At 37.7% G+C, this 27,277-nt stretch overlaps 1 protein-coding gene across 19 annotated transcripts; it reads right to left on the bottom strand.

Annotated features, from left to right (window-relative positions):
- Positions 1–204: 204 nt before the first annotated feature.
- On the bottom strand, positions 205–27,031 carry celf1 (cugbp, Elav-like family member 1). 19 transcript variants are annotated; one of them, XM_083549996.1, is made up of 15 exons: positions 26,887–27,031; positions 22,457–22,494; positions 13,832–14,019; positions 13,572–13,654; positions 13,234–13,282; positions 12,818–12,952; positions 12,308–12,387; positions 11,451–11,612; positions 8,965–9,034; positions 8,660–8,830; positions 7,674–7,784; positions 7,343–7,531; positions 6,305–6,448; positions 5,151–5,322; positions 205–1,245 (listed from the first exon to the last, which is right to left on the bottom strand). In XM_083549996.1, the coding sequence occupies exons 3-14, from the start codon at positions 14,007–14,009 to the stop codon at positions 5,195–5,197; spliced, it is 1,500 nt and encodes a 499-aa protein (XP_083406122.1). In that variant the 5' UTR covers positions 14,010–14,019; positions 22,457–22,494; positions 26,887–27,031; the 3' UTR covers positions 205–1,245; positions 5,151–5,194. The 19 variants fall into 19 exon arrangements, with proteins under 19 accessions (XP_083406122.1, XP_083406138.1, XP_083406127.1 ...); XM_083550012.1 differs by having other exon boundaries at positions 7,674–7,787; positions 26,887–27,030; XM_083550001.1 differs by having other exon boundaries at positions 7,674–7,787; positions 8,708–8,830; positions 26,887–27,030.
- Between the last annotated feature and the right edge of the window lie 246 nt (positions 27,032–27,277).

Raw genomic sequence — 27,277 nt, 5'->3', positions numbered from 1 at the left:
CAACATGCCACAAACTTTTCAAAAAAAGAAGGATTTCTGGCCCGTGCTTAATACAAGAAATCTTCATTACAAATACCCTTTTAAAATAAAAATAAAAAAAATCCACTTTTAACATGTGGTTATAACTAAATTTAAAATTAATTATTTAAAAGTGGGACCAGGAGACATGAAAAATACATAAAATGTGACCAACAGCAACATGCAAAACTTTTGGCACCATTTTATTCTTTTTTTTTATAGATATATGTATAATTATTTTCTTTTTTGTTCCAACACAACTAAATCACATTTTGCTGAGGATGTCAGTGCAGTTACAAAAAAAAAAATAAAAGAAACGCACACTCATATATATATATACTAACTGACAACTTAATTTCGCTTATTTTATGCTTATTTTTAATTTATTTCAGACTAATCCTGATTTTCACACAATAAAAAAAAAAAAAAAAAAAAGCATGTGCCTATGATATCCTGACACGCTAAACAGGGGAAAAAACGAAAAGAAGAAAAAGCAATTCAAGTGTCTATCATAACGTCACACGGTTAAAGAACTCCCAAAAAATTATGCCATCAAAAAAACAAAACGGAAAAAATATATATGTCATGCCAACTAAACCCTAGCACAATAACAAGGTTATCCTCAGTTTCAGCAAAATGTGAATTATAAAAAAAAAAATAAAAAAAAATAAAAAAAAAGTGTACAAGTGAGAAAAAGAGGAAAACACACCCAACACACACAAACACACACACACACACACACAAAGTGATTCTATAAATGGATTGGCTGCTTTTAGAGGAAACAAAAAGAGTAAAAACGAGTGCACTAGAAAGACTGCTTTAAAACAATGCAAAAATAAAATTCATTTCACGAAACAAAAAAAAAAAAAAAAAAAACGATCGAACTGGGTAACGAAACACTGAAAATTAAAAACGTTTGCTAGTGGTTATGTTCGCAAGTTCTACAAAAATAGACTCTGTTCTGAACAAGAAACTTTACTTTTTTTTTCTTCTTTTAGTTAATAAGTAACAGCAGTCTTTCTAGCGCCCCCTATTGGCAGCACAAACAGAAATGAACACCACACAAAACAAGTAACCACACTGAAGTTAACACACAAAAAAAAAGGTCAAGGGTGGAAAAATTTCAAGCGTCAGAGAAGCGAAGAGGACAACGGACTGGACGATGAACTTTTGACGTCACATCGACATGCTAGGGGGGAAACGATGAACAAACGGGCACGAAGATATCTAGAACGAAAAAAACAAACAAAAAAAAATATAACGAACAACAAAACTAGGTTAAAGCCACAACAGAAAAAAGGAGAGGAGAAGAAACAGAAAATCATGTCAAAATGATCATCTCTGCATGGAGAAGGTTCATGGGGGTGGGGTTTGGTTCAAAGGGGAGGGGTCACAAGTACAAAAGGTATACATTACTTACTTTGGATAGAACACTGAATGCAACACAGGGGGATAAGAGAAAGAAAAAAGGAGGAGGAAGAGGAGAGACGAGCAACATGCCAAAAAGGAGTTAAGGGGAAATTTTTTTTTACATCCAACACCACCAAGAGACGACAAAAAAGCGTGTGTACCAATAGTTACAACAACAAAGCTTCAACATGGTGTATTTTAATGTAGGTAGCTAGGGTTTCCAATAGACTTTGAAAATAAAATCAAATAAAGCAATCGGCATCAGCGACATTCAACGGTAAAGCTGATTGACTTCACATTTTTTTCTCTCTCAAATAGCCGTCGTTTATATGCAAAAAAAATAAAAAAAATCTTGTGCTTTTCTATTTCCCTAGACCTTTTAAAAATGTACAGTTCAGTTTGTGCTTGGGTCGTATAAGTAAACGCGAACAACAGACAACGTGAAGGCAGCTTACTATTTGTGCATACAGGTCCTATAACGGGCAAAAAAATAATAGAAATAAGAACGTTTACAGTCTGTATATATTTATTAAAAAAAAACTAACGGCAAACAGCGACAGTAACCTACACGTATATTCAAGTCGCACAAAAAATTTAAGACAAACGTATCCCATACAGCAGCTTGTATTTTATATATAGGACTGTTTGGCACATCAGTGAAACTAAGTGAGCGTCCAGTAAGCATGCAGCTGCTTTCGAACCCCAGCGCTTCTTACACAATGACTTCTTGTACTAGGACCCAAATAAATACGTTATTAAATAAATAAGTAATTATAAATAACACCCCCCCCCAACAAGTAGATAGTAGTCATAAGGTCTGAGAGCAAGAGTCCCCATGTAAAATAATCTTTGGATTCAGAAATGTACATGACAGCTCTAGAACACACCCTCAGGCCTGAACCAGTTTATACCATTACATGTTTTGTTATTACTATTTTCTTACAGAGGCACAGAGACCATAGATTGAGCATTTACAGGACCAGAATTGAAACACGCTAAGAGTTCCAGGGTTCAGATTAAAGCTATCGTAGTTCATTAATGTTTTACGTGACATTCGGGACGGCGAGCTTTCGTACCGAGACACAGCTGGGTTTATCTTTAGTCGTGGATTAATACTCGCTTCTCAAAGTAAAAAAAAAAAAAACAGAAGCAATTCTCTGTAGGACGTTTCGTATTATATTTTCGTTTATTTGCATGCTGCTTTTAGCGCTCACAGCATGGCCAAAAGTATTGGGACACCCTACTTTTCCAGCATATGTGCTCCTTCTCCCAACCTTTAGCACAAAGTTGGAAGCACACAGGACCATCTTTTCCCTTCACTTGAACTAGGAGACCTAAACCTGTTCTCCAGCATGACGATGCCCCTGCGCACAAAAAGCCAGCTCCATGAAGAAGATATGATTTACATGGGCTGGAGTGGAACATCTCCTGCTATAGAGATGTAAACCATATTGAACACGTTTGGGGTGGATGTGAACGCTGCCTGCACCCCAGGACTCCTCATCTACATCAGTACCTTGTGTTTGAATGAGCACAAAACTCCACAAAATCTAGTGGAACATCTTCCCAGAAGAGTGAAGCTTAATTATTAGAGTAAATGAGGACTAAATGTAAAAAGGGATGTTCAAAGCGTAGGCTGAGGTGTCCACAAACCTTTGGCCACATGTTTGTGTGATGCAAAAATTATTAATCAAACTGGCAGCACATAATTGTGTTTCCACTTCCAACAACTTTCTACTGAACCCTGGAAGAGCATCATAGAAGCTTCAGCAGCTCGACATCTACGCATGAACTCTTGGTACAATTTTTGAGTGTTGGACAAAAGACAATACACTTACAGCTAAAAAGAAAAAAGGGCCACATGCCTGTCGCTTGAACAATTTGTGAATGTATTCACAAAAACTTCACATCAGGATTCTACAAAATACTGCTGAATTTCTTCTGACTGATTATTAAACTTTTTTTTTTAATTCAGAGAAATATTTTTTTTAGGCAATATTATAAAACCTCTATAAAAATAGAAAAAGGCATAAGAGTTAATTCATATACACATCATCTGGTCAATGGTTTCTCGTCCACATCCATAAAAAAAAAAAAAAACCACCAAGACCCTGTAGGCCTTAATGAAATGATTAAATATTAACCTTAATATAAAGGTTTACTAATTAACCATGATTACAATTTAAGTGTACAGAGGAACTTGGACATGCCAAACTAAGTAAGAAGGAAAGATTATTTATAAAAAAATAAAAAAAAGGAGACAAGTACCTATTTGGAAATTTCACAAGAATATGTTGAAGTGGAAGGACAAAATAAATAACCGACTATAGCAAGTGTATTTTTATCTGTAAATTTAGACAGACGTCACACTCAGGATGCAATTATTGCTTAAAGCATACAACAACCACTTGAACTGAGGTGAAATTTTTTTTAAATAAAATCACCCTCACATCACAAAAAGAAGAAGAAAATCAGGCAACTTGAATGTCATCTCTCCAAAAGTTTTTACATAATACTTTTAAATGTCATTTCCGTGGCACGAAGTGACTTCAGCGGTGAATCGTAATTAATTAAAATGCTTAGGGGACTAAATTAAAGTGGCTTGTGTCCTTGAGGTGACAGACGGGAATGACTATGTGAAAAGCATATATGAATACCTTCCTATCCGGTGGTAAAGTTTTCGCTCATTCGGTGCTAATCTGCTTTATTACGTGTGTTTTTTGTTTTTATCTGATCAAAATAAATAATGAAGCAATCCTGAGAGTAAACATTAGATCCTGGTACTACTCATCTCTGTCGACTGGACCAGCTCGTGTGCCGAGCAACATCGTCCTAATAAACTACAGGGTAAAACAAATTACTTCACCAAATATGATTATTATTATTTTTTTTTGGTAAGTGGAAGAAAAAAAGAAAAGAAAAATAAAACAACCCCCTCCCCCCCCAAAACAAAACACCACAATTTAATGAAAATGTTTTATAAATAAAACACGGAAAGAAAAAAAAAAAAAAAAAAAACTAAAATGTACACAACAATCTGTTTTAAATAAATTAGCAGTATTTTAAATAAATAAATAAGTTACTATAATAAAAAAGACCAGAAAAAAAAACATTAAAAAGGCATCTATGGAAACAAGAGTCTGATGAGCGACCTGCTTCAGATCGTGGTGAAAGAAAAAAACCAAAACGATTATCGTTTGCATGTATGCAGCAGACCTCCAGATTCTATTTAAAAGGCAGCTTTTACAAGGAGGCATCGGTTTGACTATTAAGAGTATATATATGTATGTGTGTATATATATATACACATACATATACACACACGATTCGAGTCAATAGTGTAAACACAACAGGTAAAATCTGCAGGAACATGATCGGGATGAGAGAATGACAGTGAACCGAGAGTTGTCAGCGACCGCATTTCATTGTGCAACATCCTTCTGATGAACGATTTGAACACAGCAAGAAAGATTCATATGGCACCAAAATCTTTTAAAAGAAATTAATTTCCATGAAGCCTAAAAATTTAAAAAATATCTTAACCAAACAACCTCAATTTTGCATGTTGCTTTTCCTTTTCTTTGTGATGTTTTTTCTTTTCTTTTTTAAAGAAAGAAGATATGTAGGGGGGGGAAAAAAAAAGGAGTGAAGGAACAGTAGGAGAAGGGGTTAAGGGGTAAGGGGCAGGTGTTTGTACTTTTCCAGCGTCACACACAACTTACCGGGGACACATTTTCAAACCAAGTCCATTTTAGAGTAAAAGCACTCAATATGGCTTGCTGTCATTTTTGGATCGTTTTAGTTGAACCTTCAGTCGTTTCATTCCGATCTGAAAACCGTTCATTGACTGAATGGCCGCCTGGGATGAAACGGGATTGTCGTAACTCACAAAGCCTGCGAATAAACAAACGTAAATAAATACATTAAAAGATAGTGGTGAGAGATCATTGATCAGCAATAACTATCAATAATCAGCGGAAACAAATTCTCCGGACGTTTTGTTCTGTTCTTAAGTTGTGTGTGCATCCTGGAAAATCCTGAAAGTCTGGAATTTTGTATTAGCTACAAAAATTAAAAAGTTATGATTTGAAAATGCAAACAAAATTAAGAGAATCAAACAAAAATTCAGTTCTACTTTTTCCCTGCTCCTCAAACAAAAGGTGTGTAAAATCCTGTATCCAATCCTGAAGCTCGAATGTAATATTCAGGAATTATTCTGGATGTTATCTTTGTGCTTATGGTGACAATAGGAGTTAAACATGCACCTTTGATGAGATCGGACCATTTTCTGACTCTCATATCATTCATTTAAGCAGAATATAATTTAAAATGTTACATTTTCAGTAGCCAGATTTCCCTGAGGTCCACAGACACAAACTTCTGACCGTATTCAAAAAGGTATAAATGCTAGCAAAGAAAAACTGATGAGAAATAAGGCGAGATGATCACCACTCAGCTGAGTTTGGTTTTTCGTTGAGACAGGCATATGCTGCATTCATTCTTTCGTAACGTGACAAACGCAAGAGACGCTGTACAGGAAATGATCATTTTAATTCCAGAGTGTTCTGGTCTGAGTTGCTCTGCACAGCAGTCATGAGACAAATAAATAATTAATTGATTGATTGATTGATTGAAAGGGAGAAAAAAAAAAAAACCCCTCAGACCAGAAATCACAGAAGGTCTTGACCATTCTCTGTACAGAGCTGTTGCATTAAATATCATGCATGCAACACAAAAACATAATCCCACACGATCGACCAATCAAGAATCAACACCTTTTATCTACAGAGTGAACAGTATTTGGACAATATAATAAAGTTACCGAATTCATTTTAAAAAGAACTTTGGCATATATAGTTAATAATGAACTGCTTACCAAAACATTTGCTGAGGTTAGTCTGTTTGTCTATGAACACCTTGGCAGAGATAACACTGCCAAAAGGCATGAACATCTGAAGCAAGTCCTGGTCACCAAACTCCTGTGGCAGGTGATAAATGAAAAGATTTGCACCTTCTGGACCTATGAAGAAAATACAGAGCTTGGTAAGAGAAGCATAAAGAGTGGATAGTAAAAATATTTGTAAAAAAATTGCAAGTGGCAAGTTTGTTTAGTCTCCGTCTTGCACTTTAAGCACATTTATTAATATTATTATTATTATTAAACTTGAAACTTAAATATTGAATGTAAAACATATGCATGCGTGTGCGCACACGTTACTCAAATGGGGTCTCAAATGTAAACTTAAATTTTTACATTTAATTTTAATCAATATAATAAAATTGTACTGCATTAATTAAATTAATTCTATATATATATTTTTTTTTTTTTATAAAATATTTTATATATTATTTAACCGAGCAGGCATTTTATTTAAAACCGCAAGCCATTGATATTTACAAATGTTAATAATATAAAACTGCATTAATATAAAATAACAACAAGAAACTTGGTGTTTGGCATTTCTTCCCCCTAACTGTACCGAACTGTGACTTAAAAACGTACCGAACCAAGAATTCTGTGTACCCTTATACCCCTAGTTTGCTTTTGTCCCTTTGCTTTTCTGGCTTCAAGCTTTAGAATCATGAAAATTGCAATCCAACATGCTCTCTGCTCTCAGTATTAAGTGTTTTTAGATTTGTTTCAAGATTCACACAATTGCTCAGTATTACAAAAGTCTTACAATTAAATACTATGCAACAGTGACTCCACCCAGCTGCCACTGTTGGGCCCTTGAGCACGGCCCTTAATGCTTATCGCTCTAGATAATCTGTGGCCAAGAATAAAAAATAATAAAATGAAGTGGCAGCAATACTCTACTGATCAAATGTATAACCAATATTTAGACCCACCTGCAAAATGCTCAAACAGTTAAAGGACACTGAATTGCATAGATGTGCTACTCCCGACACTGACCTTCTTTTTGACTGCCAGCAGCACTGATGCTCTGCTGAGAAAGTAGGCTCTGGTTATAAAGACTGGGCAAGGCTGCGGCTGCGTACTGCTGGATCCCAGAGTAAGCTGCCTGTGTCAAGGCATCCATAGTGCTGCCAGAACCATTAGATAGACCTCCGTTGCCCAGGCCACCGTTCAACGCAGCCATGCCTACAGAAATATTTGTTACAAATGTTATCTTCCCCAACAAGTCTCAAATCTTTAGAATGCCAAATGATTTAACAAGTGATCATCACTATGTCCAGTTTCGGTCTCAGACCAGAATTATTAATAAATAAGAATAATTTCTTACCTGCTAGTGAACTCATGTTGAGACCAGCACCGGCACCTGCAGCCAGAGACTGTAGTGCACCCAGAGAAGCCATGGGATTCACAGAATTAGTACTTGAACTGGGAGAGGAACCTGCTGTGTGCAGAGGGCAGAAAAGGGAAATATAATTAAGCACCAAAGTACTACTAAAAAAACAAACAAACAAACAAACAAACAAAAAAAACCCATTAAAATAAGTGTTGGAAATTTCCATACACAATGAGCCATAACATTAAAACCACTGCCTGGTGACGTGAAAAACATTCATCATCTTGTACAGTGGGACCTGTAAAGAAATGGGACGCATTAGACAGCAAGATGTGTTGGAGTACAAGAGTCTGAGTAACTAACACCAGGGGAAAAAAGTCTCGACGATGAATTGTTGTTCTGGGAAACTAATGACAGTGTCATCTTTCAGCAGGATAAATCTCTCTGCACATTCCAACTGCAACACACAGATTGACTCAATCTCCAAACTTGCCAGCCGTTAATTAGATCCAGCTTCTGTGGAATGTGCTGGACAAACAAGTTCGATCCATGGAGGGTTTACCTCACCACTGATAGGTCTTTTAAGATGTGCTGCTAATGTCTCGGTGCCAGATAACCACACACACCTTCAGAGTTTTGTGGAGTGCGGGACTCAACTGTTTTGGAAACACAAGAATGAGCTACACCTATGAGACAGGTGGTTTTAATGTTATGGTGATTAAATGACGACCAAAAAAAAAAATAAAAAATTTAGAAATCAGAAAATAAAATTAACATCAATCGAATATTGCATTTCTCCTCATAAAAGCAGCTTGCTGAATACACTGGGATGCTTTAAGGGGAAAAATGGAAAGAGCAGTAGGGTTAGTGGAGAAATCACACACATAGAAGTTAGCGTAAATATTACTGTACAGTACAGCACTGGCTACTGAGAAACAGCTGGCATTGTTGGGTAAGAGAGATTAAAAAGCAGAACGAACCCTTGCAGCTATCCCAGGCAGAGAGCGTCTGTTGTCCGGAGGCAGTACCTGAGCTAGTAAGCGCACTGAGCGGCGAGCTGGACGTGGTCAGTGCACTGCTGCCGCTCGGAGTTGCCTGAGTGGCACTCGCTGCTGCTGCCAATGCAGCCAGATTCTGCATGGCATTCAGACCTGTGCACACAAGCATAGAAATCTATACAAAAAAAAAAGATTTGGACCATAAAGACTTCTATGCTTTAACACACACACAGAGAGAGAGCGAGAGCGAGCGAGAGAGAGAGAGCGAGCGAGAGCACTGATCTCACCTGACATGGGGTGGAGATTGTTGAGAGCGTTCCCCGAGGATGTGGATTGCTGCAGGAGCTGCAAATAAAGCTAGACATTACACCAAAACAGAGAACACAGAGAGTCAGAACTGCTTCCAGGACTGTGAGTAGAGGAACGAGGGAAAGAGAGAGATCGAGGGATAAAATCAGAAAAGGGGAAAAAAAAAAAAAGTTCAAGTAATTGGGGAGGTTGGGGGGGGGGGGGGTGGAGCGGGGGTTGGGGGGGTCATGACAAAGTTACAAAATAAGCGACGATGCAACAAAATGAGATTTCTCTGTACGGAGTCTGAAAACTAGATCAAATCCCAGTGCATAAATATACTATTGGTTTATACTTGCGTATTAAAGAATGTTCGCATATCCACGTCTGAAATCACACACACACACGGCTATGATTAGTGCATAAAAAAAAATTAAAATAAAAAAAAAGCACGCAACTGATTGGCACACTCCTTAAAAACAGCGTGCTGTGTATTAATTAGCTGCAGCAAACACTGAAGCGAGAAAACCGAAGCATCAGCAAACTGGAAGCCTATATGATTATTGGAATAAAATGTAAATGCGGTGCGTCATTCGCAGGATATTTGGGTCTATTATTACTTGAATTCAAAACCAGCCATGAACGTTTAAATATCCAAATTGTGCTAAGAAAAAGTCGTTTTTTTTTGGTGCCCAATATAATTAGCTAATAATCTGAGTGTAAACTCTGCAAAGCAGCAGATTTGATAGGTTCCTCTGTATATTACACTATATAATAATAATAATATCACAAGCCATGCAAAGCCTGTAGTGAAAGGGTCCTCTCCTCTAAAAAGAACCATAAGAATGGTTAAGAACGAGGAAGTAAGTAGTAGTGATTTTTTTTTAACCCTCACAACATATTTTAAAGTTTGAGCACCAGGTGTACACTGCCCTCTCATCCACAGACATGCAGGCACTCGAGTATAAACTGGGTGAAATCATTTATACTCAATAGTCACTTTATGTTTAAATTTCTCCAAACAGAAGTAAAGCCTTTCCAATCCATTTTAAATGAAAAATATAGTTGGAGCTCTATTGCAGGAGATTTTCCACACCACCCCATGTATCTTCTTGGAGCTGGCTTTGTGCACAGAGGCATTGTCATTGTCTTCAAACAACGGAAAATTCATACTACTTAATCCAGAGACATTTTATACAATTGTGTGCCTCTGATTCTGTGGCAATAGTTTGGGGATTTAAATTAAATTCCACATGTGGCTGGAAAAATTTAAGTATCTCAATACTTTTGTCCATAGTATATAGGTTTTATTTGTTTTTATCTTAAATCAGACATTTCTCTCATGGACGCTACTTCAAGCAGGACTATGTGGCACTTAAGACAACCCTTTAACATAGACGACACCCTGATTTGTACCCTGACCGACGGAGGGGAGAGTGGGATGTGGATAGATTGAATGAATGAACAAATTGGGTAAAATAAATAAATAAAAAAGGAGTAATAGGAGAGAAATAAAAAGAAAACAAAGGAAAGAAAAGAATTTTCACAGCACACCCATGGAGCAGCACTAACACATTCACAAAAAGAAGAGCTCCACATCTATGTCGGCCTTTGAGGATGAAGAAACACCAATTAAAAGTTGCCAATCAAATATCCAGAAGGCACCCTAAAATTGTTAGACTGATCAAAATAGAGTTCGAAAGGCCAAAACATAGATCTGTCGCCCAGGTGCAACTCGATTACAGCACAACAAATCGATTAAACCATTCAAAGTCTTTATTTAATTGAATCATAGGTAGGCACACCATGTAAGTGTTTTAGAAGGAATCGCATGCTCTACTCTATACTGCAACATGTCGATTGTTGCAGTAGGTTTATACTAAGCCGTGTGCCCATTTCAACCCATGCAATGCTACAGAAGGTGCCTGAACTTGTATCCAAAAATAAAATATTAAGCCTGGTTTATACTCCAAAGCTTATATTTGCTCATTTACAGTGTTACAGTGAAAACACATGTGATCACATTTTTTACCTCATTCTGATAGCTTTTTTAATTTTCACAATCTGTCTACGCATTGCACTGCTGCCAGGTGATTTAACAAATACTAGGTGACTAGGTGAATGACTAGGTGCGTAGGTGTTCCTTTAAAAAGGTTTTTTAAAAAAGGGATCGGTAGGAGTAAATCAGCAAGATCTACAACTGTCTTTGACCTAGTTCTATTATTATTCTACTATTATCTATTAGTTCTTTGGGTGAAATCAGAACAATATCCTGTGTGCCAAGCAGAAGTAGAAAGATGTGATGCTCAGCACTATTGAAGCTGCTGTTTCATTTCTGGAATGAAATGAAATAGGAGCTATAACTTCATGTTTCGCTCAAGTATTAGAAAAGCCACCAATGAAAAGGTCCTTAAACAAAGCCTTTACAAGGAGTTTAAACCAGGCTTCAACCAAGTGAGTGTGTGCAGCACTTAGTTGTACTCACTGCGAGGTACTGTGGGCCTAGCGAGTTGAGGCCAGTTAAATTTCCCCACATGGAGGCAGCATTAAGTTGCTGCATCTGCTGTTGCAGCTGCTGGGCCATGCGCTTCTGTTCCTTATCCTTCTGTGTGTCTGCAAACTTCACCACGATCGGGGATGAACAACCCTGATCATCCACATACACAGTCAAAAAAAAAATATAATCATAATCATATAATCAATCAGTTCAAATAAACGTGTATATACACGCACACACTTATGCCATGGTCAGTGTGAATAGTGAATTGTGATTGGCTGGAAGGAGTTCAGGTGAACACACAAAGTTTGCATTTGTCAGTTGAATCTAAACTAATGCGCTGCTTTTTAACACCTGTAACCATGGTAACATTCAGTTCCAGTTCTGTACAGAGTGAGACAGTGATTGTACACATTTCTGAATGACCTCACTGAGCTTCTTGGGCAGTTTTGCATGTGGTGGATATGGTAATATGGTTAATACAGACTGTAAAGGAAAAAACAAACAAACAAATAAATAAAAATAAAAGCACCAGGAATTAACTCCAATAGCTTTATTATTAGTAAATGATTAAATGAGTTTTGCTCTGCAAACATCACATTTGAACTTGTGATCATGATTTAAGGTGATAATCCACTGCTAGGTATGAGGCCTATTTAAATGCTCTTCACCTCAACATCATGCATTAAAATCAGGTTCACCCAGACCTGGATCATCACTTGTATACCTCCTACACTAACACAAACACAAACACAGAGTAGCGTAAACTGTAGTGAAATTAGAGGAAAAAGGAAATCGGAGACGGACAAGACGATCAAAGAACATCATATGTTAGACTGCAGTACCTCCATGGTCTGTGATTGGTGCATGGATTTAATGGCAGACTGTGCCATCTGTCTGGCTGTGAATGTGATGAAGGCACAACCTGGATGGAAAAAAAGAAAGGCAGGTTTGTACAGATACTGATTTTTGCCTTTTCTGAGATTCCATAAAAGCAATGATAAACTTAGGAGGTTTAAAGAATGCAATCAATAAAACTCACCAGGTGACAGACAAGTTAAAAGAACAGAGTAAATTAGTGAAACTGGATCACTTTTTATTTTTATTTATTATTATTATTATTATTATTTTTTTTACAGCATTTCAGGAAATTAAACTTAAAATCATTCTAATACATTCACTTCTTTCATTAAAATAAAGGAAAATATCAACAACTCTGTCCCAACAGACACCGTCTGAAAATATTCATGCCTTGCTAGTTATTTTAACTCTGACTTTCACAGAATTGTGGATTTTTTAAAGCAATTTTTAGAAATGCATAGCCATGATGCAGTCAGAATTTGAGGACGTCTCACCGCGGCTCAGTCCATCCGGTCCTCTGAGAATGCGACACTCCTCGATCTGGCCGTAGGGGGAGAACATGAGCCGAATGTCGTTCTCGTTGCATTTCTTAGAGATCATCCCGATAAACAGCTTTCGGTCTTCTACCGCTGAGACAGACAGAGAAACACCACAGGTTTGCTTATGAGGAGGAAAGACCCCTGACCTTACTGACTAGAATTTGTGGTCATATGACAACCACAATGAAAGAGAGAGAGTGAGAGACACACACTGTGAAAATGATTTGACAACTTCTCAGAGAGAGAGAGGAAAAAGAGAGGAGGGGGGGAAAAAAGAGAGAGAGAAACTGCGTTTAATATCGTTTTGGGCCTAGCTGTTAGAATCCAAACCCTCATTACCCCTAAAACCAAGAATCCCATATGATACTTACAGTTGTTCTTCTCACTGTCTGCTGGCTTCATCTGAATGGGATGATGCATCTGGCACATGACAGAATGAACACATCAGACATTCAATCTTTAAAACACTAACACATACAACACCTAGATAATATGGCCAAAAGTTTGTGGACACCCAACCATAAGGTTGAAATGTGCTTCTTTTATTTTATTATTTTATATTATACTTTTTTTATAAACATATTTAGTCATTTACTGTTACAATAACCACCACTCTTCTGGGAAGGTGTAACACTAGATTTTGTCCCAATACTTTTGTTCATATAGTATATATCTTAAAACAGCCATGATCCACTCAGACCATACTCACCCCTGGAAGAATTTTCATATTGTGAAGGGCATTTTGTGCTTCTAGTGCTGATTTGCGTGTGTAATATGTGATGAAACAACAACCTGCAAATCAGGTGAGAAGAAAAAGTAGTCAAACAAAGTCATTAATCAGATGTTCTATCATAAACTTCAACACCAGAATTTTTGTTTTTAGATAGCGCTGGTGTGATCAGATACATGATCTAATATATGCATCACAAAGCATAGTCCTATAGATAATGTGTAGTTTGTATCCCAGACCTTTGCTTTGTGGGGGATTCTGACTCCTGTCTCGGAGTATGTTGATTTCATAGACCGCACCGTAAGGCTCGAAGAGCTCCCGCAGCTGTTCTTCTGACCAGGAACGAGGGATCTGACCCACAAACATTTTTATAGAGTCAATGTCGGGCTGGTCTGGATGGTCCAGTGTCCCATTCATCTTCTTGGTTCTGAAATTAAGAAATGTATATTAACATTATTAGGTGGAAAAACGCATCTTGTATTAGCACTAGAGGTGCAGCTATTGATGATTTTGTTAATTAGGTATTCTAACATTTACTCCATCAATTAATCAGATAACGAGTACTATTTTCTTTATTAAAAGAGCAATAATAAACATACAAGCGACAATAAGATGGGTCCCTTAATTAACAAGTAATTTGTTTCCTTTTTAGAAAAAAAATATCTGAAACTAAACCCATTTAATTTAATTGGGACTTTATTTCTTGCAATTCCGAGTTTTTTCCTCCTAACAATTCTAACCTTTTTCTCGCAAGTGCGACTTTATTCTTTATTTCTATAAACACCCAACATTTTTGGTGCATCCATGTAGTCTGCCTCAAGTTTGAAGCTGTTGGTGTAGGAACGAGGCTCCTCTGCTTTATCTGTCTTGTTCCGTCTCCTCCAGAGTGGATTGTTAGAGTTCTCTCCAGTGATCAAAGGCTTTGTTTAATACCATGCGATTCTATTGATTGTAGCGTATTTCATTTTCAATGTGTAAAACTTTCTGGCACTACAGTTTGCTAAAAAAAATAAAAAATAAAATAAAAATAAAAATAAAAAATTGCGAGAAATAAACTCAGAACTGGGAGAAATAAAGTCAGGATTGCGAGAAAAACAACTCAATTAGGCAAACTTTTATTTTTATGCGGCGGAAACAGGTTTCTATAACGTTTACCTGTTCAGAGCGCTCCAGAGTTTAGCGAGTGATGTGTCAGTAATTATGTTCCTTGGAGAAACATGGTGCACTGTGTGTAGTTAAATTAACTAAACGATTCATTTTTGTATTCGATTTACTGGAGTTACTCGAGTCATTTCAGCCCTAATTAGCACAGCAGGGTTGTTACCAGATGGGTTGGTTTGAGTTTTTTCGGAAAAACTTGCCTGACCTTCTGGGATTTTCCAAACATTTACGCCAAAGATAAATAAAAATTGAGACACAACGGGACGAAGCACCACGTACAGCAGATACACACCGTTAGCAAAATAGCCTCTAACTAAAGGGAATGATTAACCATATATTCTGGACTGTACCATTCAGGAGTGTATTGGACTGCTGAGTTGCAATTCCAGGTAGAGATGCCACTCCACTGAGTGTATGTACCACAGACAGGACATACATTGTACAGGGCTCGACAGACCAGTTTCCTCAGAGGGAGTTACCAGTACACATCTGATAGAAAAACCACATAAGGTAAAACGAGCCATTTAAACAAGAGTCTGTAGTGAATCTCTATTTGATAAGGCATCGTCATCAAGTAGAACCTTCCATCAGCAGCAGGCCTGGTCTCCTTACACTCAGACAAGGACAGATATGGTCTGGTACACCCTTATCTATAAAGAACAGCCTGTTTATCTGCTCAAGGAGAAATTCATTATAACTGAAATAACAAATAATAAGAAAACAAAACACCAAATCATGAGATTTCCAATCCAAAAGAAAACCAACACCCTCCAATGTCTGATAATTCAGCACACATTGTGTAAATGAGAAAATAAACAACTGTATAAATACTCAATAGAGATACTATTAAACTAGTACAAAAGTGTGTTAATAAGCAGGGCTGCAACAACTAATCGATCAAATTGATACTCAATAAAGAAATTCATTGTCAACAAATGTCTAGTTGGGCTGCTCAAGCTACAGGTTAGCGTGATGGGCAAGATAACATGGAGAGTACAAAGTCAACACCAGAAAAAAGTTTGCGTCCGAGTCATCCAAAGCAATGGGAGCATTTTTTATTAAACGCAATAAAGAAGACGGCAACCTGTAAGTTATGAAAAGTAGGGCTGTAACGATTCCTCGATTAACGTGAAAATTTAGAAAACAGACAAATCCATTGCCACTAACGCTGCAAAATGATAAATGGAGTAATGGGGAAAATTCATATAAAAGCCTGTTTCCACCACATAAAATTCAAATAGATCCGCAATTCCCAATTTTTTCCTCGCAATTCTGAATTTCTCACAATTGCAGCTTCGTCAAATCCAAAGTTTTCTTCTGCTAATCGGGAAGAGTCCCCCCCCCCCCCGTAGTTCCAGAATATCTTTACATGTTGAAAATGAAAATGGCCTACAACCAATAGAATCGCATATATTTAACTAAGCCTCCAATCCCTGGAGAGAACTCTAACAATCAACTCCGAAGCAGACAGAACAAAAAAGATGAAGCAGAGGTGGCCTAGAAACTGCGAGGCATTAGGCAAACTTTGTGTTTTTCCATTCATTTCAACACCAATGCATATTTTCTCCTTTTCATTTATCTTTTTTTATCAAGCCTGTTAGCTTGCTGCGTTTCTCCATTTCATTCTCTTTTTTTTAGCATTTGTCTACTACAACAGTTAATTTATGTTATCAAACATGATTTATTGCAGATTTACTAGAAGTTCAAATGCTTGTATAATTTATGCATATATCAATTTTATTATACAAAATGTAATTATATATTCTAGGTGCTTGTGTCTTCACAACTGAACAAAATGTCTGAATTTTTTAAAACAAAAATTGTCAAAACAACTTGCCATCTGCAATTATCCTTAAGAATACAATTTGCTTCACCTTGTATACTCAAATTTTATTATTATTTTTTTTTAACAGAAAGAAACGGAAAGAGAAATCCCCCATGCAGCCACTATAACTATATAAAATGTCAGAATTAATGATAATTAAACTCAATATCTGGCTTTTGCATTTTTTAAAGTACACTTTTATACAGAAATATAGTATACCCTGGATTTTATATAGTTATAATAAGCTAAACATTTATCCGATTAATCAGGGGGAAAAAACAAGAACAAAAAAATCGGATTATATCATTATCAAAATAATCATTAGGTGCAGCTCCATTTCTATCCTTGTCTTTGTCAATTGCACAAAACTTGTGTACTCAAACAACTTGGACATGCTGCATTTTAAGACAACAAATAACACTAGGAAATGAAGAAAGAGCATGATCACCAGCTTGGATTCTCTCTCTCACACACACACACACACACACACACACACACACACACACACACACACACACACACACACACACACACACACACACACACACAGTATGGTGAGGAAAACAAAAAACAGAATAAGAAACAGGTCTGTGGGTTGTAACGTCTTCGGTAACTAGATAATGAAAATAATTTCGTGTACAAAATGACATGAAAATCAACCCTTGCAAAATTATCGCTCACTTAAACACTGCTGCCACACAAAATGTGGGACACTGACACACACCGTGATTAAACAACTGAATACCACAAGCAGCTGATTTTAACAACACTACTTTATACACAGTTTTTGTTCTTATACCCTAATAAATCAGCAAACTTTATCTTCACTCCTCCACACGTTCTCTGAAGCTTTATGAGCAGCTCAGGCGGCTCCTTAAATCGCCACTTTGAAATCTTAAAAGACGTACACTATATGGACAAAAGTTTGCATTCTACGTTTAGTCCCCTTTGCTATTCTTATACGCTTCACACGCCTGGAAAGATGTTCCACTAGATTTTGTGGATATTTTTGCTCATTCAGCCACAAGAGGTTTAGTAAAGTCAGGTACTGATGTAGGGGAGGTGAGAAGGCCAGGGGTGCAGTCAGTGTTCATTCATCCCAAAGGAGATCAATAGGGTTGAGGTCAGTGCTCTACAGCATCAAATATCAAGAAAGACTAGCTAGACCTGACATGACAAAGAAAGTTCTCTGTACATATATATTTTTACGTTTATTTATTCGGCAGACGCTTTTGTTCAAAGCAACTTGCAGTGCTGATTATACAAGGTTTCATTCATCATTCAAAACAATAAAAGCTGGGACAGAGAGATCATTGATGAAAGGCAGTTAGTTGCTCATGGAAAAAATGAGTTTCCAGTTATTTCTTGAAGACTGAGGGACTGTATTGAGTGTATGGTAATGCTTTCTGAAATGTTTTAAAAAAGAAAGAAAACAGAAAAATATTTGGAGGATGCGGTTTGCTAGGATTACACCTACCACAAACAAATATTTAACAAATATCCGTACTCACAATGAACTCGGGTTCAGACTGCAATGGTCCACCATCATCTCTGGCAGAAAGTCCAGGTTAAACGAAGACATTTTCTCAAACACAAATCCACAGCTGTTTCTCCACAAAGCCACGATGCAAAACAACAGATGAACTTTAAGTTCAGGTACAAAGAATAAAAAAGAGCAAAAACGGTATCCACAGAGGGCGGCTTTCCAGTCATGTAAAAACGACAACGCCAGGGATAAGGCCGCCTGAACGAAAGCCTTCGAGATTCAGTGTTTGGAAACGGAGTAACTGTGAGAGAAGACGATACGCTGACTTCAGTACATCCGATTCGGACTCCGAGGAAAAACAAACCACATAGAACAACCTGAAGACGACAAACTTAGACCAACACAGGGCAAAAAAGACAGCACTTTGTGATTAACACAGGCTTTAGCAGCTAACAGGGCAGGGTCCCCTAATTGGGCCAGGGCCGGACAAACCACTCCCCTGATCCCACAATGAAAGTGCTGATGGTTGGGGACTTTTTGTGAGCTTTTCTCCTAGCCAAGCAGAACAGAGTGCAGTGTCAGGTAAACAGAGTGTCAGATTGACGCTGATAAAAATGGCTGATCGGTGAACATGAATGGAGACCGGTAACGCGCTGGTAATCCCTACGTGGATGAAACCCTCGGGGGCACAATCGTGTTCTGGCACCATCAATGTGCTTTTTCAGTGATGTAACTGGCTTGTTGGGGGTCATATGACTGGGTGTTAGAAATCACTGGACCATGGTTAAAGAACTACTGGATGCAATAATTTAATAATGTATTACACCCTGGTCAGTGCGAGTACTTGACTGTGATTTGCTGGAAGTTCTTCGTCACATACACCTCAAGCACATTGACAATTTTCGTTGCATATCTCTTGTGTGGAAGTTAGAGTCAGAGCATGGGGTCAGCTTGGAACAAAGAGGGTTAAGAACTTTACTCAAAGGCCCAACAGTGGCAGGTTCTGATTAGTAAACCAGAGCCTTAAATGCAGTGTTAAACACACAGTTTTCTTTCATAAGTCAGTTTTTGTACACGTTTCCTGATGACCTAACAGAGCTACATGGAAGAATTTTGCATGTGGTGGAACTTGTATGGTGATTCTGATCAATGGCTAAAAGTGCAAGATGACAACTGGGGAGGAAAAAAAAAAAAAAAAAAAAAAAAAGAGAGAAACACCACCAGCAGTTAATTCCAACAGCTTCATTATTAATGTGGAAGAAAAGATGATTAGCTGTCTCGGCTCCTGACAGAAAACACAAGCAGCAGATGAAGCCTGGTGTAATTTGGTGACGTTCTCACAAGTTAGTAACGTTAAAAGAAAAACACCTCCACACACCTGCAAGCCAATCAGATGACTGTCATGGTAAATGTCGTGTTTTGAGTTCATTAAAATAAAATAAAACCATGATATTTACCCTGACAAAGTCATCTGACTGGCTTGCAGGTGTGTGGAGGTGGTTCTCACCAAACCGTGCCTGTACATTCTGCACTTGCATGAGAGAACATAACTCTCCCGTACCAGCGGGTGGCAGTAGAGTGTATTTGGCACTCTAAGCAAGCGGTGTTGACACCCGTCACGTTCCTTACTAACGGATCCGTGTAGCTTTTTCAATCATGTCTGCTAATATGCAAAGACAAGTGCACTTGCTCTCGAAGCTAAATAGCCGATCATGCTGCTGATTCGACATGCAGAATCGACCTAGTGCCAACGGTGTGGACAAAAACTAAAGCAAGAGTAACATTTGGAGAAAAAATGAGAGTAACAGAACAGCCTTTAACTAGCTGTATTTTAGGCTACAGGTGGTCATGGGAACCAAAACCTAGTAACAAGTGCCCTGACTATAAAGGCTTGTGATCTGGTTAATAAATGTTTAAGCAATCTTCTTTATAATTTTTTATTAACTGTTATATTATATGAGATAAAGGGGGGAAAAAACAGCAGCAGCCAGACATATGGGCCAAAGAAAATTGGCATCATATCGGTCATCGGCTGCCCTGATTTCTAAACAAGAAAAACCCATATTGACCGACCTCTATTTTAAACCACAGTGTGGGTGAGGGTATCTGCCTATATGTTGATGTTTTTGCAGATGATGTGTTAAAGCTGAGAGTAATGACCAGCAGTAGGGTGACCTCTAATTAGCATGTTGTCCAAAAGCATTGTAGGTAAAATAGAAAAACAACAGACATGGGTGGCTTTTGTCGTAAAATGAATTGTGGATGCCAGAGATTGACACACGCTAAAAAAATTTATATGCAAGTCATTCTGAACGGATTTTGAAGGTTGAAGTGTATAAGTGGTTTATTGTTACATTTACTGGTGACGATTTAGAATTAATAATTTATAAACCTATAATGAAAATGACATTTTGTTTGTGTGTTTCTTTACTCAAACACCACAGTGGTCTAACGGTTCAAAGACAGCTGCATGGTGTGTGTGTTATTCATGGCTTGACTATGAAAGGTTGGGCACGCGGGCGGGTGGGGGTGGTGGCTATAGCACGAGGAAAGAATGAAGCATATGGTCAGCAGCGTTTAAAAAAACAACCCCACCAAAAATAAAAAATAAACATTTACTTACAGCAGGTTTGTTCTGACCAACAAGCTGAAACAAGCAAATAAATGCTTACACTTATTTTTATTTACTTATTTACTGTTAGTCTTATGTTTATTAGCCTTGCTTCAATCCAAATTTCATCATAGGGTAGTTCTAGAAGGAACTACCAAAGAGTGTGAGTGCATGTGGTGAAAACAAAATCAGACTAAAATGGCCAACTGTTATTCCATATCAAATTTTATATCACACTTTTCAATCCTATTAAACCATTTACCCTATTTTTAGCTGTATAAAGCTCCTTACTTATTTTACTCCTTATAGCCTTCAAGTACATTCATTAGTCACAGCATATTATCCGAAACTATTTTCTGTATCTAAACAATAAAGCGTCACGTGACTGTTGGCGTTCACATCTGTTCCAAGCCCCGGAGGTTCTTGTGAATTTCTACAGGTGCACAGTGGAGAGCGCGCTAACGGTTACTGCATGGCACGACGGCTGAGAAGACCAGAAAGCAATGGTAACCGCAACGGCTCGTTGAGGCGGATTAAAACATCACGCCGCTTTTGCCGTCCAGGTAATAATAAGGGACCGAATTTACCCTACGAACCAGCAACTTCAACCCGCTCCCCTTCTGACAAGTAACACCGGATTCAATAGACAAACCAACAGTTGAACAGTGCGCGATTCCACCCAAAACACACACTATAATAAATATATATCATCTTATTGTGTACCAGTGCACATCTCAAACATTCAATAAACATATGTACAAAATTTCTAAGATCTGCCGAAATTCAGACTTGCGCCAAAGTCGATGAACACAGCTCGCCTGCGGTGCCAGATAATGGAGGTGTTACCATGCAGGACTAAAATCCACCCACAGACAAGCAGCTACACATAAGCGTTGTGTGTGTGTGTGTGTGTGCATGCAGGGTTAACATGTAACCAGGAAAACGGCTCATCTATTAATTTGGAGGTCTCCCTGCCTTTAAACAGATTTGCTGCATGCAGGTTTATTTAATGCGGCACAGGAGAAAACCTGCAGGCAACTCGGGAGTCAAATACAAAACCTGAAAATATGAAAGCCTATATATATATATATATATATATATATATATATATATATATATATATATATATATATATATATATATATATATATATATATATATATATATATATATATTTTAAACTCCCGTCATTTCGCTAACAGGAGGCGTTGACTGACGACCGAAAACAACATTACACAAACAAATATCCAGAATGACCAAAAAATATCAGCCCAATATGTGTTTCTTCTCAATTTCTTTTTACACTAATATCCTCTAATAAACAAGATTGCAGCTTGACAATCGTACTGAACGCAAATCAAGCTCCATGAAGACATGAACTTGAATGTCCTGCAGAAGGCCATGACCTGCTCTAACTCAGTCAACACTTTTGGGAAAAACTGGAACTAAATATATATATATTTTAAGATATGTATCCCCTCTCCAACCCAAAGAGCACATGTTGCTTAGCTGGCTTTGTGCACAGGGGCATCGTCATGCTGGAACAGGTTTCTAGTTTAAGTGAAAGGAAATTTTCATGCTACCACCTTCAATGAGGTCTATACAATTGTGTGGCTCTAATATAGTGGTAACTATCAGTTTTGGGAAGAACCACAAATGTCTGGAAAAGTTAAATACAATATATTGTATGTACAGATCATTAACCCAGAGCACAATTTGTGGTGTGATTGTGTGATAATATGCATGTGAACCATTAACAATTATTATCAAATCTCACTTACTTTAAAGTGGCGCTTTCCTGTATAGAATTTCAACGTTTCTGCAAAAAAATAAAAATAAATAAAACAAATTAGTAAACAGATATCCATTATCACAATATCAGGGTTCACATGAACATTACATCTCTCTGCTGCACCCAATAACAGGTCTATAGCTAAGATAAGCAGACCCTCTCCACTCGCAAGCAAATTAAAGTATGCAAGTTTAAAGTTGAAATAAAAAAAAATTAAATAAAAAAAATAAAAAACCTAAGAAAGGTTTTCTTTGTCAAGAGAGGAAAATAAAACAGTATTGTAAACTCAAACTCAGAGGCAAATAATATACAGTTGACTCAAGAGTCAATAGAAACTTATAGGGAACCTCAAGAGCTTCTAATAAAAAAAAGAACTGGGACATAAAGAATAATAAAAAATGAATCTGCATTTATTTAAAATATTCCCGTGTGGCACAAACACAATGTGATTTAGTTATATAATTTAAGCTTTAGGAGTTGTTTTTTTTAAACATCTTTTAGTAGGTGGTTAGACAGATGGATCACATGTTCTTGGCTTGAGGGAGGTTTGTTGTTTCACAGCACAAAAACAGCAAGGAGGAGAAAAAAAAAAGAAGAAAAAAACTCCGGTACACCAACATTCTCAATATGATCGATTCCTGTATACAACCAGGCACACAGCCAACACCATGGGACCGGAATACAATGAGCCCATTCAAAGCCCACAAAAACCAATTCAACAATCGGTTGCGTTACTCATGTTATGTAGTGTGGTAGTTAAGATGTGGTTTAATGTAGTCACACCCAAACTGACAAAGTCTTGGCAGCCAATCAGGGGAAAGAAAGAAGGTAGTGTGTGGGGAGAAAAAAATAAATAAATAAATCAGTTAACACACTTAATTTGTTCTCTAATGAGTCGAAATGAAAGATATTTTTCTGTAGACAACTGTTTGCACAAGCAACCTGCAATATCTAAGCAGCTTCACATTCCCAAAACTCTGACCTGTGCATTTGTGTGTGTGTGTGTGTGTATATATATATATATATATATATATATATATATATATATATATATATATATATATATATATATATATATATATATATATATAAAATTTCTTTTAAATATTTAATAAAATCAATCTTGAAACAAGAACCTGCCTGAGTTGTGTGGATGAATAGGAACAAACAAAATGTTTTAAGCAGAGGTCGACCGATATGGGTTTTTCTCTAGCCATTAGCGATATTTAGAAATCAGGGCAGCCAAAGACAGATATATGATGCCGATTTTTTTGTGGTGTGAACACTGCTTGCTTTTTATATTTACAGTTTTAGCTCTTCCGGTTTTCTTGTTTGGATGCTGAATACAGACTACTGCCACCTGCTGGTATAAGAGTTATGTTCTCTCAAGCAAGCACAAAACTCACGTGCGGTTTGTTGTCAGATGCGCCTTACTAATAATCGGCATAATTTGCAGCACAATCGACCGATGCTGATTAATTTAAAAATGCCAAAAATCAGCTGCATGATGTATCAAATAATCATGAATTTTAATGAATTTGGAAAAGTCTAATTAATACTTTCAGTGTTTGCTCTTCCAGCCATACGTGGTATTTTCCCCAAACTGTTACCACAAAGCCAGCTCCATGAAGATATGCTTTACATGGGTTGGTGTGGAAGAGCTGCTGTAGAGCGCTGACCTCAGCCTTATTGAACACCTTTGGGATGAATGTGAACGCCGAGTGCACCCCAGGTTTGAGGTTACATTCCAGCTACTACTGGCAAAAAGACAGTACTGGTGCAAGTAGAGAGACCCTCCTGTTTACAGATTTTTACTTAGTCTCCTGAGCTTTATAACGCCTTGCGGTATGAATACCATGATACATAGATTTGCAATATATTGTGCAGCCCCAGCAGCAATCAGTGCACAACATTGCACTGAAACGTTCAAATATCCAATCTGTTCCTGTACATGGTGACAGACATGGTGACTGGTCTCGTTATCCGTTTAGCAATACTACAGTGCTCACTTTATCCACCTCAAAATCTTTAGAGCATGTATGGACTCGGAACACAAAATAAACACTGTTGTTCTGGGAAGATAATACGCTACCGCATCCAAACTTTCTACTAAGAGGCTATAAAAGTCAGGTGTCCCAACACTTTTTTTTTGCTTTATAGTGCACTCAGGAAGTTACAGTGGAGTCAAGTTTCTGAGATGATCTTTAACTGCTGTGAACATCGCTTCTGAGTTTCCCATGTGCTCCAAAAATGTTTGGTCCATGTCTGTTACTCAGTTCAGCAATTCCTGCACCACGTCAGAGTTTATTAAATATTTCATTAGAACAGAAAAAAGGGGAAGAAGTGCTCGACTTGAAGCTTTAAACAAACCATTCGAGCTCTTTAAGTGTAAATATAGATGACAGCTTATCGAGTTACACGGGTTCAGCAGTAATGTGTTCTCCCTGCCATCTGCCTCAAACTAAACATACTCAAATTTACTCACTTCACACGTCCACTCGTGTAGAAGAGAAGCTCAAAGCTAGGAAGTAGAGCTCGTGCCCCATGTATACTAACGATAGTAAGCAGATTAGTGGGTTCCTTTATTTACCACGTACACACCATCACGTTCTGCAGTGGCTGTAAAATGTGTGGAAACCTATAGCGAGCAACCTACGTTTTATAGATTTCGACATGCATGCATGGTACTTTTCCTTTGACCAAATGTTCTACAGTATTTAAATAATAAATAATACTCCATTAGCATGAAGAAAACCCTCAGCATCTGGACAGTTCGTTTCTTCAAACTTTCAGCTCAAAACCTTCGCAGTGCCTCTCGTAAAACTCGCCAAAGGTGTTCTTCACTAATTGGAGATTTCTTTCTTGTGACCCGGTTCCTCCCAAAGCAGTTCAATAGGATTTAGGTGCGATGACTGTGCAGGCCATTTTATGGATTTAATAGATAACGATACAGACAACTGTTTGCTCTCTAAATAACGTTTCGAGCGCTTGGACGTTTGTTGCATATAAACAAAAGGAACGTGTTTCAAAAGCCGTTAAAGTCTCAGTGTTTCCACGCTTTTCACGGCCGTGGTATACCAAATTAATCCAAGTGGTCCATTATTATTCAGTTTTTAGTAATCAAGTTATCAGATTGATGATTTTGAGTGATCAACCTAAACCTATTGAAATGTTTACAGAGCTGAACCCACAGATCCTAATAATAATAATAAAAAAATACATGCATTTACACAACGTTTGCAAAATACATCTTGCCACATCAGGCCTGTAGAACTTCTCAAATGTTTGAGATCCTCTACTTTAACCTCCCCCTACACACACACACACACACACACACACACACACACACACACACACACACACACACACACGTGTCACACTGTGTAAAGAACAAATGGTCAGATTAGGCTGTTCCACAGTTGAGCACATTAATCTATGTATTATTATTATACCCAGACCATGAATTTGAATTATTCAGTGTGAATGATCTGCGCGCGCACACACACAGCCACTGCTCCTGTGACGCTCTTCTCCATATTTCCAGGTCTGAACCTGCTGAGAAGGCCCTGGATTGGATTGGGGGGGACTAAGACGAGCACCGCCACGACTTTTCCTACATAGATTACAATCGTTTAAGCCACTTTTATATGCAAAAGTGAATAAATAAAGCAGGACAAGGCCTCACTCTCTCTCTCTCTCTCTCTCTCTCTCTCAGACAATGTTAAACAGCAACATGGTGTGTGTGTGTAAACACTTCACGGTTGGATAGAAGTCTAAATAATGCCGCAGTATCAGAAATATTAATGTCCAGAACCCCAATAAAATGTATTCACGCGTCAGGTTTTAATACATAAACCGTTTTTTCCGCCACTTCACAGTTCAGACCGGAGACGGTGAGCACGCGCACGGGCGGCAACATCACAAGACACGGGCCTCTGAGGTAAAAGTGGCGATTAGCATCGAAGCTATCTGACTCGTTTCCTCTGCGCGATTATAATTTAATATAGCTATATAATGAATAAATACAAACCCGGAGATGAAAACAAAAGGAGAACAGCCTAAATAAATAAAACAAACACCATACTAGTTAAAGCTAGTTAGTTAGCTTCTCCTCACAAAGTCATCATTGTCTCGCGAGCAGGCTCGTGCACGGGATCGTTATTTTAATCATATTAAACGGGCACGATTTCAAAGCTTTTACCATCGAATTCGTGTATAAATGTATTAAATAAACTCCCCCTCATCTCCTCCAGCTCGATTCCACCACAGTGACGTATGTTAGTTAGCACAGTGAGTTAGCATGCTACACGATCAGGACTACACAAGTTAGCGGCTAACACTCAGAACAAGCTAATTTGCTAATTAGCGATTTTTTTATCTCGTTTTTTCCCTCCAAACAAGTAATATATACACACTTACCACTAAAGTCCACCTTTTTTTTTAATATCTGGAAATGTATATATTTTTTTACTTGTGGGAATTTGTTGAAGCTAATTTATTTTTTCAGCGCGTCTTCCCCCCGACAGCCCACTGACTAGCAGGGACACAGTGTAAAATGGCCGCCTTTCCTGCATTTACCATTCATACTTCTAATAGGGGAGCAGGGTGGAGCCATTGATCAAAAATAAACTCAAATTCCACGATTTGCACACAGATTTGAAGATATTGCTCTGTTTTTTGTTAATTAAACACATATTTAATTAAACTGACTCGAAACCTGTTAGGAACTGTTATATCGGGAAGAGGATTGACAACATAATCCCCCCCCCTACAAACACACACTGGAATGGACCTATTGGTCACGTGTTTA

The sequence above is a fragment of the Silurus aristotelis genome, assembly GCF_946808225.1.
Source record: "Silurus aristotelis genome assembly, chromosome: 9".
NCBI lineage: Eukaryota > Metazoa > Chordata > Actinopteri > Siluriformes > Siluridae > Silurus > Silurus aristotelis.
Note: the sequence above shows the minus strand (reverse complement) of the source record. Positions and strands in the feature narration are given on the sequence as shown.

Excerpts from the sequence above, each read along its gene's own strand:
- celf1 (XM_083549994.1), bottom strand. The coding sequence starts at position 18,160 with ATGTCTTCGTTTAACCTGGACTTTCTGCCAGAGATGATGGTGGACCAT. Across the intron at positions 12,953-13,233 it reads AGACAGTGAGAAGAACAACT|CGGTAGAAGACCGAAAGCTG; the intron begins GTAAGTATCATA and ends TGTCTGTCTCAG. Across the intron at positions 8,831-8,964 it reads CAATCTCCACCCCATGTCAG|GTCTGAATGCCATGCAGAAT; the intron begins GTGAGATCAGTG and ends TTGTGTGCACAG.